General features: G+C 42.2%; 2 protein-coding genes across 2 annotated transcripts; one reads left to right on the forward strand and one right to left on the reverse strand.

Annotated features, from left to right (window-relative positions):
* The first annotated feature begins 144 nt into the window (after window positions 1-144).
* Window positions 145-5,710, forward strand: suv39h1a (SUV39H1 histone lysine methyltransferase a). Its single transcript, XM_061840875.1, is given in 7 exon segments — window positions 145-178; window positions 1,665-1,706; window positions 1,709-1,809; window positions 2,261-2,920; window positions 4,329-4,475; window positions 4,611-4,740; window positions 5,089-5,710. Coding segments are annotated over 7 exon segments (1,233 nt in total). The 5' UTR covers window positions 145-159; the 3' UTR covers window positions 5,223-5,710.
* Window positions 5,711-7,313: 1,603 nt separating this feature from the next.
* Window positions 7,314-13,141, reverse strand: lactbl1a (lactamase, beta-like 1a). Its single transcript, XM_061840862.1, has 6 exons — window positions 13,027-13,141; window positions 11,587-11,690; window positions 11,331-11,488; window positions 8,846-9,060; window positions 8,402-8,507; window positions 7,314-8,293 (listed from the first exon to the last, which is right to left on the reverse strand). The coding sequence occupies exons 1-6, from the start codon at window positions 13,139-13,141 to the stop codon at window positions 7,318-7,320; spliced, it is 1,674 nt and encodes a 557-aa protein (XP_061696846.1). The 3' UTR covers window positions 7,314-7,317.
* Window positions 13,142-14,027: the final 886 nt, after the last annotated feature.

The following is a 14,027-nucleotide window of genomic DNA, read 5'->3' on the forward strand; positions in this document are numbered from 1 at the left end:
ACTAGAAGAAGAAGAAAAGTGGGCGGAGGCGAGAAAGAGAAGGCAATACGTAAACCAATGACAATACTCGTAGAAGACGGTCAACCAATTAGCTGTCGAGATAGTGGTCTCGTTCTCGGGTTTACCCAAACGATGTATTTTGGCGGCTGGGTGGAAAACATGGCGGAAATTTCGAAAGGTAAATCGGGAGAACGAGCATTTTAATTTCGGTCGATCGCACTTCGTAACCTTGGCATTACGAATGTTGTTTCGTTTCCTCCTTGATCATATGGGCACCAAACGGAGTTTCCATTACGCTTCCGTGCGACACGTTTTAAACCACGATGACCCCCCCCCAGAAGCAAATATAGCCGCGTAAGATAACTGCATTTTGGCGCACTCCTCCCCTTGGGACCAACTTTTTATAAAAATGTTTAATGTGATTTCAATTTTACGCTAGTTGATTTTGACGGATGTCACACTCTTGGTTTATGTCGAGTATTTAAGTTGCCAATGTTGTGCAGGCAAACGCGCCACGCCATGTTTCCTTAAGTGTCGTACAAGTTACAAAAAGCGAATGTTTTGTTTTTTGGGGGTCCACAGAAAATGTCAGAGTTCATTGCGTTCACCAGATAATACACCGATACTCATTTAACTGTGATTTCGAGCGATAAAATGGTTATGCATTTGAACTGTTATACTTTGGTAGTTTACAACAGATGCCTGGAATCGTCATTTATGTTGAAACCGAGCCCAAACGAATACGCTTTAAATTGCTCATATTAGTTTAAGTGTAGGAGTATCATTACAACACACTTTACTTTAACTTTAAAAGCTTTTAAAAACGTTATGCGTAATAGCTTTTATAATACTGCATTATTTGTGTATGTTGTGATTTTTTTTAATTATGTTTACTTCATTAATTCATTTCAGTGTGATATATTTGTTTAAGGTAAAGCTGTTGCTCAGTGTCCTAAACATTTTTTCTACAGTGTCTTCCAAATTATTTTCCTCCCTAAATGTAATATGTACGTATAAATTTAGATATGATGGTTCAATAAACATCCCCTATTAACATAGGTGTTACTCGGCTTACATGACAGTTGAAAAAATGGGTGGAAGGTATTTGTCTCTAAATTAATTCCTTAAGGCAGCAGCAGTAGTAGTAGAGTGTGTTTTCACCCCCACTGAACCCTTGAGATTTAGTCTCGGAACCTTCAGGGTTCGATCGAACGCAGCCCAAGAGGAACTTAACTTTGCCTTAAGGGCAAAGTTTTTTTCTGTTTACTGTCTAACCTTAATTAGATGGCCATATTGCACAATACCCACGTCTACATTGTTGACCGCCATTGCATTAGTATATGTTCCTCACCTTCAAAACCAAAACAACAAAAGGGGATTTAAGGTACGGGAATCAAAGTTGTTAAAATGTATCTATTCTATTTAATTATTGTTGCAAGTAGGCAAAATTCCCTTATCCTTCTCCCAAAATGCAGTAAAGCAAATTGGTGGTTTTTGATGAGACTTTTTTGGGGTAACAGATTTTAATTTCCTATATGTAGCTGTTTAATATCAACCCATACAAGGTCCACCACTGTACACAATTTCCCATTTTATTACTGTAATAGAGCAACAGAAAATATATTAGCTGTAGCCCAAGAGTACCAATTGGTGTGCTTTGTCAGATTGCAGCGTCCCAAGCAAGCTGTCATGGGATGGGCTTGAAGCTTGTGTCGCACAGAGGGGCTTCACTGTCAAGAGTTGGGGATAACCAAAGCCAACATCAATGAGTATGAGGTGGAGTTCCTCTGTGACTACAAAAAGACGAAGGTAAAGTACCTTTTTAATCTTCACTTCCCCCCCCCCCACTAAACCGTTATGAATGCTTCCATTCGATTTCAATTTAATTAACTTTTGAAGGAGAGCCCTCTGTTGTCAAACTCTTTGTAAATACGGTATATTTGTATTAATAAAAGTGAAAACTCAGCAGTTTTGTAAATTTTTTATCAATTAGTTGGCGTCAAAACATATTTCTCCCATCTTAAGTGGCAGTAATGAGCTACACAAATTGATAGACAACTGCCTAACAACAGAAAGGGAAGTACCAGGAAGTTTGTCTGTTACCATTGCATGCTGTAGAAGTGCAGACATGAAAAAAAAAAAGCTACTTTATTTTTCTCTAAGTGGAGGTAACAAGTGCAAAGATTGCACTGTTGTACGCAGAGATGCCCTTAAAGTTTAGGGCTTTGAATTTTTAAATGATTTTGGATGTGTGTTCTAGGAAGAAGAATTTTACCTGGTGAAATGGAGGGGTTTTCCAGAGTCAGTCAACAGCTGGGAGCCCAAGAGGCACCTCAAATGCCCCAAACTGATGAAGCAGTTCCATCTGGACCTGGATCAGGAGCTGAGGCGCCAGAACAGACGTTGCATCCCGAAAAAGCTGGATAAGGAAACCTCAACTTTCATAGTTCAGAAAGCTAAACTCCGTCAGAGACTGAAGAGCTGGGAGGCCCAGTTGAATCTGACTTGCAACCACCCTGGTCGCATCTATGTCATCAATGATGTCGACCTTGAGGGTCCGCCAAAGAACTTCACATACATCAACAACTACAAAGCTGGCCCTGGCATCGTTTTTGATGAAATGGCTGTGGGCTGTGAGTGCAAAAACTGTTTAGAGGAGCCGGTAAACGGTTGCTGTCCTGGCGCATCCTTGCATCGAATAGCTTACAATGAAGATGGCCACGTCCGCATCAGGCCAGGACAGCCCATATACGAGTGTAACTCCCAGTGTCTCTGTAGCCTGGACTGCCCCAATAGAGTGGTGCAAAAAGGCATTCAGTTTGACCTGGGCATCTTCAAGACGGACAATGGTCGAGGATGGGGAGTCCGCACGTTGCAGCATATAAGGAAGAATACATTTGTCATGGAGTATGTGGGAGAGGTATGAACAAGTCTGGCTGTTTTTAATTGCCATTCAAAGGATCCTTTTACATGACAAGGAGACATTTATTTTCATAATTTCATAAAGTATGTAGGTAGGTATCTCAATAGGATGGCTCTGATAACATGATAATAAAATTAGCTTGTATTGAGAAAACAGTTTTGTAAAGCAAGCAAGTATTGCAGTACCTGGACTACGGATGTAGCAGCATAGAGGCAGCTCTATGTTGAGCCATGCATCCAAAGAAGTTTGGACTGTGAACCCTGAGCCAACCTTCACATAGATTATATGGATTGTTTTTTCCCTAATGTAGTTAGCACTACATTGCCAAACCACTCAATCAGACGTTTCTTCAAATGTGAAGTCGTTTATTTGACGCATGCACCAGGTATACCACCCTCATCAGATTCACGTCCCATCCTCACCCTGTCGACGACTACACTTATCTATCTATTCCAGTATGTCCCGCATATCAGATGCTAATACTGTTAGCTGAGGCTAATCTGTCCATCCAGCAAAACTAAATGCATCTCCACTTACTTTTTGACTTTGACGTAATATTTCAGTGTCGTCTGGCCCTGGCTGGAAAGTAGTGGATCCTTGCCAGGCCTAGATACCACGTTGTGGAAGCTCGCTGGAGCAGTACAGTGAAAGCAATTTAGAGTCTTCAATTAACCGACCGTGCAGGTTTTGGGGGATGTGGGAGGAAAACAGAGTACCCCAAAAAAACTCATGCAGGAATGGGGAGAACATGCAAATCCACGCAAACAGGCCCAGGATTTGAACCTGTGAATCTGATGTGACAGAAGAGTCTTCGCGAGGATGAAGGGCAAAGTTTATTTAAAAAAAAAAAAAAATGGTGAGGCCCGGCCATGATGTACGGATTAGAGACGGTGGCACTGAAGAAACAACTGGAAGCCGAACTGTAGGTATCAGAAATGAAGATGCTGAGGTTTTCGCTTGGAGTGAGCAGGTTGGATAGGATTAGAAATGAGCTCATTAGAGGGACAGCCAAAGTTGGATGTTTTGGAGACAAGGTTAGAGAGAGCAGACTTCGATGGTTTGGACATGTTCAGAGACGTGAGAGTGAGTATATTGGTAGAAGGGTGCTCAGGATGGAGCTGCCGGGCAAAAGAGCGAGAGGAAAACCAAAAAAAAAGGTTGATGGATGTTGTGAGGGAGTAGTGTTAGGCCCTATTAGGGCAGTTCGTGTTAGAGAGGAAGATGCACGAGATAGGCTTAGATGGAAAAAGATGACACGCTGTGGCGACCACTAACGGGACAAGCCGAAAGGAAAAGACTTAGAACTGTGAGGCAGATGTCCTAACCAATCCCCACCATGATGCCACTCGCTAATCCAGATTAAAAAATCAAGTAACATTTCTTCTGCATTTGTTGTTCTTGTCAGATCATCACAACAGATGAAGCAGAGAAACGGGGTCATATATACGACCGCGAAGGCTCGACATACCTGTTTGACCTGGACTATGTTGAGGATGTATACACAGTGGATGCTGCTCACCAAGGCAACATTTCTCACTTTGTCAACCACAGTGTGGGTATACACTGTCGAATTAACTTTCTCCGATTACTGTTGACTTTGAACGATGCACAGTATTTTTTTTTGGGGGGGGGGGGCAGTGTGCTAGATATAATTCATTGCATACACATTTATCTTTTGTTCTTGTAGTGTAACCCGAATCTGCAAGTATATAATGTTTTTATCGACAACATTGATGAGAGGCTCCCAAGAATTGCTTTATTTTCAACACGTGCCATTCGGGCAGGAGAGGAGCTCACCTTTGACTACAAAATGCAAAGTAGGTGCTATTTACCCGGCATTCAACCTGCAGGCAGCATTATAATTAAATGTGAATGGCTGGACATACTCAACTATCATCGAGTAGAGCACAGTTTCCACCGTTATTGCAGGTTTTTGCTTTTCTCAAAGTATTGTGAAATTAAATGTATGTGAAGTACAAAATGAGGTCAGTTTCTGTCATTGACCTGACCTGTAAGCTTTACAGAGCTATTAAATTGTAAATATTCAAAACTGCTGGCATTTTGGGTATTTTACATGCAACTGTAGTTTTAAGAGTTTGGATAATGACAAAATGAAAAAAAATATATCTGGGATTTGCTTAGCAACCTATTCTGTTTGCTTCCAGTTGATCCAGTTGACACAGAAAGCTCCAAGATGGACTCCAGTTTTACCTTAGCAGGCGTCTCCAGTTCTCCAAAGAAGAGGATTCGTGTGGAGTGCCGGTGTGGATCAGACTCGTGCCGAAAATACCTGTTCTAGTAAAGGACTGGTGCTGCTTAAAAAAAACAATATACAACAGTCTGAAATTTTTTTTGGGGACTATTGTACATATTTTTGTTTTTCCTGAAAGTTCTTTTAAACATTCAGCTGACCTTCAAACACAACTGGGGCATAAGCTCTTTGGTTTGCAACTCAGTAGAAATGGTGGTCAAACATTATGGCAAAATTACTTTGATCCAAAGTTCAGTGTTCACATGTTAGCGTTGCTGCACTTGCTACAAGTCATCCCTCCGTCAGATTTGATCCAATGGTTTTCTTGATTGTTGAATGCTTTTTAAACCAGATGTGTCCACTCCGCTTTCCTCTTACTTTCTGGCATAGCCAGATTTGGTGTTCATTCAATATTCTGTCAGACCCCTGTGAAAACTACTTGAGCCGACTTCATCTGTCAGTACACGATGGAGTCATACTGTGACTATGGTTCAGTGAAATTCCCTTACATACATATATTTTTTTCTCTGGGGTTAAATGCTTGCATTCATTACATTGTATATTTAAGCATTTGTGTAGTGATGTGTAAATAAATGACCTTTTTACGTTATAAAAGTGCATTCGCGCAGTAAAAGTGACTTAAAGCAGCTTTAGGGTACCTTGTTCAATAGCGATTGTTTAGGATAAAATAAAGGAAGTCTTGGCGTTTTTAAAAAAATGAGGACAATATCTCAAAGTGGTTGTGAGCATTTACATCAGTCGTTTGCTCTGATCATTTCAAGATGTAGTAGGTCTAAAGTTTAAAGTAGTTTGGCAGCAGGAGGCTCAAAGCAGATTTTTGTCTTGTCATCAGCAGCGTTTCCATGTGAAAACTACATTATGACTGTGCCAAGGCCGAATTAGAACACAATCAAATTTGTTTCTAACACCTCATCCATGCATCCGTATTCTGTACCGCTTATCCTCACTGGAACCTATCCCAGGTATTTTCAGGTGAGAGGTGGAATACAGACTGAACTGGTCACCGGGCAATCGCAGTGCACATACGGTCTCGGCAAACAACCATTCATACACCTACAGGCAATTTAGAGTTGCCAATTAACCTACAATGCATGTTTTTGGAATGTGGGAGGAAACCAAAGTACTCTGAGAAAACCTACACAGGCATGGGAAGAGCATGCAAACTCCACACAGGCAAGGCCAGATTTGAACCCGGGTCCTAAGAACTGTGAGGAAGATGTGTCAAGCAGTTATGAGGGATGGTGTTCACCCCTCATCTTAAATTTTTCCATTGCTGGCAAGTTTCAGTCACTCATGTCAAGTTTTCTGACCTCATTAAATTTATGTTTTATGTCTATGTTTAACTATATGCTATCACACTTAGCTTCATGTGCTTCAGCTGATTATGGATATCAGTATATGTATTTATATAGGTGTAAAATTATGATTTTCTTTGAAATGGTTTTTCCAGGTGGCACGGTGGATCAGCTGGTAAAGTGTTGGCCTCACAGTTCTGAGGTCCAGGGTTCAATCCAAGCCCTGCTTGTGTGGAGTTTGCATGTTCTCTCCGTCCCTGCGTGGGTATTCTTCGGACACTCCGGTTTCCTCCCACATCCCTAAAACATTAATTGGACACTCTTAATTGCCCCTAGGTGTGATTGTGAGTGCGACTGTTTGTCTCTATGTGCCCTGTGATTGGCTGGCAACCAGTTCAGGGTGGACCCCGCCTCCTGCCCGTTGACAGCTGGGAGAGGGTCCACCACTCCCTGTGACCCTTGTGAGGATAAGCAGCTAAGAAAATGGATGGTTTATCCACTGAATCAGACTCAAGGTAATCAGCAGCTTCCATTAGGATGGTGGTGGAGCAATCCCCAGTCAGTGCGTTCTTTAGAATTGCACTTAGACTGACCAGTTGTACGTTTAGAGTGTACTCTGCCTTTCACCCTACCTCAGAAGGACTGTGACCCAGAAAAAAGATGAATGATATAGAAAAGGGATGGATGGGTGGGATGCTTTGCTTTGAGAGCTGAGACGACTTCAGCTTGTAATGACATTGAAGTGTGAAAGCCGTGTGTTTGCATATTTCTTTTCCAGCATTTTTTCCCAACAATAATCCAATACCCATGGTGACGACATTCGGTTTTCATGTACTAAAGTATGGTCTGTTGGCTATTCTCATGACTTTGTAAGTGTTGAGACCTGGGGAATCAAAACCTGGTGAGACACCTTTTTTGTTGAAGAAGTAAAAGTTAAAGAACTGTCTGTCTTGAGTCTCCAAAGAAACAGAGGCACTGCTCATTTTTAACTTACAAGGGTATGGGCCCTTGAGCACAACTCTGAACACCCTCTCCTGAAGGTACTGAAGGTGAATGGTTTGATAGATGCCTGGGACATTATTATCCACCTGTGGTCCAAGTTGTTGCATAACCAAGGCCCCATCTGACCCTGCTTTAATCTCATAGAAAGTCATATTCCTATAAGTAAAAAAGCCTATATATGGCGCTGGGTCAGGCGGTGGTCTGGGGGTCAGTTCAGCATCCCTGAAAGCACCTTCTACTGCAGGGATGAGGTAGCTGTAAATCTGCCTCACTAAATCCTGCTCTGAGGGTCGTACTCCAGCCATCAGGACCACCAGTCCTAATTTGAGACGAGGCACCAGGGAAAGAGATGCCGCAAAGCCATCCAAGTCGCCATCCTTTCTTACCACATCATAGCCCAGTTGCTGGTTGATCTCCCATGGTGTTCCAGTGTAGTTAGCAAAGTAGCCACTCTGGCATTGGAAAAGTGGAGTCAGCATAATGTTAAGGGTGTCTTTTTGGAGGAGATTCCTGCTGTATGATCCCAGGAGAAGCATTATAAGCTTTGCCATGTCAGCTGTTGTCGAGTACATCTGACCTGCCGGTCGATACCAGCCCAAGTTGTACAGGGGAGCTGGCTGACCATTGCTGTAGACTCCCACTGCCATCTGTCTCTGAATAATGGGAGTCATGTCGAAACCAGTGTTCTTCATGTTGAACCTTTGCAAAATGTTGCGATGCACCCACTTTTCAAAGTCCATTCCAGTCACCTTGGCCAGAGCATTGGCCATTAAAGCAAAGGCAATGTTGCTATAGTGGCATCTGTAAGTAATCATAAAACATTAATACATACATTTAGTTGGAGTTTTAGTGATTTACCGACATTCTATTAAAGGGAACGACCCGGGGGGGGGGGGGGGGTACTCGTACTTTGTTCCAGGATCAGCAACAAGGACATCATCCTGTAACAAATGAAGGGCGGCATGTGTGTCTCCATTCCAAAGGAGATTAGTTGACCTTAATCTTCGAGGTAATCCTGTAAAACATTAAATTACATTACTTAAAGAACTAAATCAGCATCACAACTTACACTAAATACCATTCCAACAATGTGACATTTTTCATTCATGTATTCAGCCTCCGATCATTTTCCCAGATTCTGTGCTCCGTATTTATTTCAGCACCACCGGAAATTCATCTTGGTGGTGATGATTGGTTTTGTTATCTATTTTCATATAGTTAATGATATATGAACTATATAATACATGTGTGTTGAAAATTGCAAAATGGTGGTCCCCCCCCCCCTTTCCTTAAAAAGCATGCCATTATTTTAGTATTTACCCGCTTATTTAGAAAAAGGTCATTTACTCTTACCAGAGAGGTGGCTAGCCATTCTTCGTAAGGTAATGTCAGCTCTGTTGAATGTCCTAACTGAAGCGGATACTGACTCCTTGCCTCTTCCGAGTGGATTCTTGATAGTGAAGTTGTCTGTGTACTTCTCCACTGAATCATCAAGTGAATCCACGAGGCCATCTTCCCACAGCTTGTACAACATCAGAGTGGGAAATATTTTGGAAAGGCTTGCAATTCTGCAGATCCAATGATTCAAAGTCACGTGTTTCATTAAAAATATTATTTAGTCTGCTTCTGCAAAGACAATATTTTCCTCAAGACCAGAATGCCATTAACCCATACAAACACATCTACAGTGAATGAAATAAGTATTTGAACACCCAGCTATATTGCAAGTTGTCCCAATGGGCAATGGGGTCTGAAATTTTTATCGTAGGTGCATGTCCACTGTGAGAGAGCTAATTTAAAAAGAAAAATCCAGAAATCACAATGTATGATTTTTTTAAACGATTTATTTGTTTGATACAGCTGCAAATAAGTATTTGAACACCTGAGAAAACCACTGTTAATATTTGGTACAGTAGCCTTTGTTTGCAATTACAGAGGTCAAACGTTTCCTGTAGTTGTTCACCAGGTTTCCACACACTGCAGGAGGGATTTTGGCCCACTCCTCCACACAGATCTTCTCTAGATCAGACAGGTTTCCGGGCTGTCGCTGAGAAACGCAGAGTTTCAGCTCCGTCCAAACATTTTCTATTGAGTTTAGGTCTGGAGACTGGCTAGGCCACGCCAGAACCCTGATATGCTTCTTACAGAGCCACTCCTTGGTTTTCCTGGCTGTGTGCTTCGGGTCATTGTCATGTTCAAAGACCCAGCCACAACCCATCTTCAATGCTCTGACTGAGGGAAAGAGTTTGTTCCCCAAAATCTCACAATACAGTGCAGTCGTCCTGTCCCATGTGCAGAAAAACACCCCAACATCATGATACTACCACCCCCATGCTTCGCAGTAGGGATGATGTTCTTGGGATGGAAGAACTCATCATTAGTCTTCCAACAAACACGGTTAGTGAAATTATGACCAAAAGGTTCCATTTTGGTCTTATCTGACCACAACATTTTCTCCCATGACTCCTCTGCATCATCCAAATGGTCATTGGCAAACGTAAGACAGGCCTTGACGTGCTGGTTTAAGCAGGGAAACCTGCATGCCATGCATGATTTCAAACCGTGACGTCACCTTGGAAACGGTGGTCCCAGCTCTTTTCAGGTAGTTGACCAAGTCCTGTCATGTTGTCCTGGGCTGATTTCTCGCCTTTCTAAGGATCATTGACACCCTACGAGGTGATAACTTGCACTCTGATTGAGATTGACTGTCATGTTTTGCTTCTTCCATTTTCTACTGATTGCTCCAACAGTGGAGCTTTTTTCACCAAGCTGCTTGGCAATTTCTCCGTAGCCCTTCCAGCCGTGTGGAGTTGTACAATTTTTTCTCTGGTGTCTTTGGACAGCTCTTTGGTCTTGGCCATGTTACAAGTTTGAGTCTTGCTGATTGTATGGGGTGGATAGGTGTCTTTATGCACCTAACGACCTCACACAGGTGCATCTGAATCAGGATAATATATGGAGTGGAGGTGGACTTTTAAAGGCGGACTAACAGGTCTTTGAGGGTCAGAATTCTAGCTGACGACAGGTGTTCAAAAAAATCATACATTGTGATTTCTGGATTTTTCTTTTAGATTATCTCTCTCACAGTGGATATGCACCTACGATGAAAATATCAGACTTGTCCATTATTTCTAAGTGGGAGAACTTGCAATAAAGCAGGTTGCTGAAATACTTATTTTCTTCACTGTAACAATGAGTTGTGCAGCCATTGTACAAGTTCAGTAAGTTTTTATGACCCTTTTTGCACTTTTCACAGTAAAAACTAGGACAAACAATGATTGCAGGATTTTTCAAAAGAACACAAACACGTTGCAGAGGAGTTGGAAATTGGGTGCGGATGAGCTCATTACATTTTAGTGAGGGTTTGGAGAGGGACTTTTTTTGTCAAAGTTTGTCACTGTGGCATCAACAGACCCAGCGCAATGGAACAATCTATTCCCCAGAATATGGTTTTCATCCTTCATGAACAGGGAAACATTCTGCTCATAAACAAATGTCACTTTGATCTTTATATATGTCTGACTACATTGATAGAATAATTGTTTGTTAGAGATGGGCAGATGAGGGAAGATAGATAGATAGATAGATAGATAGATAGAGAGAGAGAGAGAGAGAGAGAGAGAGAGAGAGAGGAGAGAGAGAGAGAGAGAGAGAGAGAGAGAGAGAGAGAGAGAGAGATAGATAGATAGATAGATAGATAGATAGATAGATAGATAGATAGATAGATAGATAGATAGATAGATAGATAGATAGATAGATAGATAGATAGATATAGATAGATAGATAGATAGATAGATAGATAGATAGATACTCACTCACTCTTCAAATTTGAACTCACCGGTATACAGTGTACTCATTGGGTGCCGTTGATGTCGGGTCACTGACGTTCTTTTTGCCAAAATTGCCAATCCACAGGATTGAGTCATTTAAAACTAAAATGGCAGATATTGCTGGAAGCTTGGTCCTATCAACACTGGTCCTCAGAAGTATATCGACCTGGTGGGAAAAGGTATAAAAGAACAAATAAAAATTACATAATTATTAATATCTTGACTTATTATATCCTGAATAAGTGAAAAAGGAAGTGATCTTACCTTCTCTAAAGCCACTCTTAAAGATATGATGGGATGTTTGAGGGGCACAGGCTCAGGATAACGTGGGCACATTTCTTCTGATGCTGATTCTTTTATAACCATTTCTATATAAACAAGAAAAAGTATACTTTTAGTGTGTCATTTCCCGCACATACTGTACACCAGGGGACTCGAACTGGCAGGCCACAAATGTCAAATTGCTGAAGAGCGCCCCTGCTGGGGACTCCCTCATTCTGCATAGGGATTTCAACAGGGAGGAGCTTGATTGGGTGGAACGGCACCCTCGATCAGAACCAGCACGGTGCTTTGTTATTGGACGTTGGTGCTCATCATTGATCGTCTCAAACGAACACCATATTTAGCCATAATGTGTCCACATGTACACTTGGCACCAGGACAACCTAGGCCACAGTTCGATGATCGACTTTGTGGTCGCGACTCCATGTCATGGATGCTCCAGTGAAATTAGCTCCAATGGTGGGGAAAATGGTGGTCCAACATGGCTAAACCAAGAGTATTGTGAGGGTTTTGTGGGAATGTCTGGCAGAGTCTCTTGTCACAAAAGAGTTGCAACTCCCACCTTCAACAAAACTTTGAGCATGTTCCTGTGGAGATAGGGGCCATTTAGTTTGAGGGAACCATGTTCCGCGCCTCCATTGCTGAGGCCCCCGACCAGAGCTGTGGTCTTAAGGGGGTCATGCTTGTCGTGGCAGATATTCCCAAACGGGGGTGGAGACCATTGGCTGGTCATGCTGAAGCCTGGTCACTGTGGCAAAATCTCAGGTGTGGGAGGATTTCAGTGAGGCCTCGGAGAACGAATTTCTGATATCACCATCACCAGTGTGTGTAATGGAAATAGAGAGCTGCTGACCACAACTTGGGATGGTGTGAATTGGTGGGTTTGATATGAAGACCACTTCACTTCTACCAACACACCTTCCTATGAAGATGCAGAGTCTGGAGACTCTTTGGTAGGGGTCTCCTATCTCCGAGGTTAAGGTCACCAACGTGGTGAAAAAACAAAACTCCTCACGAGGCACATCCCACTAAGAGGAGGCCAAAGGGACAACCCAGGACACATTCCAGGGTCTCTCCTGGCTCTTGCTCTTGGGATAAATTGGGATAAGATCTAACTCCCCCGTATCCCCAAGCACGACAAGCAGTAGAACATTTATGGGTCGGCAGATGTTTTAAAAAATCTACTGCAGTAGGGTATAAAACCATATCAACTCTAGTTGTCTAAAATTTTGGACCTAACTGTATGTCCCGTATTCAAAGTTGGTCTTTAAGGCTAATTCATCACCATCAATATAGCGTCCCTCTTCATTTTTTTTACAGAGGTTTGTAATCCTGTACGATCTGTTTGGAATCCTACCACAGGTCTTAAAATTAAGAATTATACCAAAGAAACCGGAGGCCATACTCAACCGTACACTTTACCTGTTTTCAATTTTGGTATCCTGTATTGCCAAATGAAACAGGCGGTCATAACCACAGAAAGCAGGAAGAAGACAACGATGCCCAACGTGGTCCATTTTACCTTCATCTTGCTCATTCAAGCTTCATGTGGGAAATTATGGGAAAATCTGCGGGTAAGGTTAAATTGTGTTAAAAAATGGGAAGATATTTCACTTGTGTAGTTCAAAAAGATGCATCTTACCAAATAGGTCTTGGTCTTTTTTTGCTTGATATTTTTCAGTGTAAAAAAAAGATCATAGTTCCTCTCAGGTCCATGAGCTTGAGTCGTGCAGGAAATCAATGCTTCCACTGTTCCTTCAGTGTGCCCTTTTGAAACAACCTCTATCTCTATGGACTTAATCTTGGCTGTGATCCCTTAATGGTCATTGTAACAGTGACATCATAATCTGCAAGGAGGCCACTACACAGCCAAATCTGCTGCTGTCTCTGAGGTATACTTACAGGTTATGTCGACAATATATATTGTCTGGTATAATGCTGTCGCGGAAGGGGGATTTTTATTTAGGGTGGTAGGGTGGGGTTCTGTTAATGAAAGAAAATTCACAGTGATCACAGAAATAACTTCAATCGGACAAAAGTAAAAATAAATAAAAAATGTAATAAACTGAGCGGCACAGTGAATCAGATGAAAAGCGTTGGCGTCACAGTTCTCAGGTACCGGGTTCAATCCCAGACCCGCTTGTGTGGAGTTTTCATGTTCTCTCCATGCCGGCTTGGGTTTTCTCCAGGCACTCCCACACATCCTCCCACATCCCAAAAACATGCAACATCAATTGGACACTAAATTGCCCCAAGTTGTGATTGTGAGTGTGGCTGTTTGTCTCGAGGTGCCCTTCGATTGGCTGGCAACCACTTCAGGGTGTACCCCGCATCCTGCCTGTTGACAGCTGGGATAGGCTCCAACATTCCTGCGACCCTCGTGAGGAGAAGCAGCTAAGAAAATGGATGAATGGTAATGAACT

Source organism: Syngnathoides biaculeatus, chromosome 2 (genome assembly GCF_019802595.1).
Source record: "Syngnathoides biaculeatus isolate LvHL_M chromosome 2, ASM1980259v1, whole genome shotgun sequence".
NCBI classification, from domain to species: Eukaryota; Metazoa; Chordata; class Actinopteri; order Syngnathiformes; family Syngnathidae; genus Syngnathoides; species Syngnathoides biaculeatus.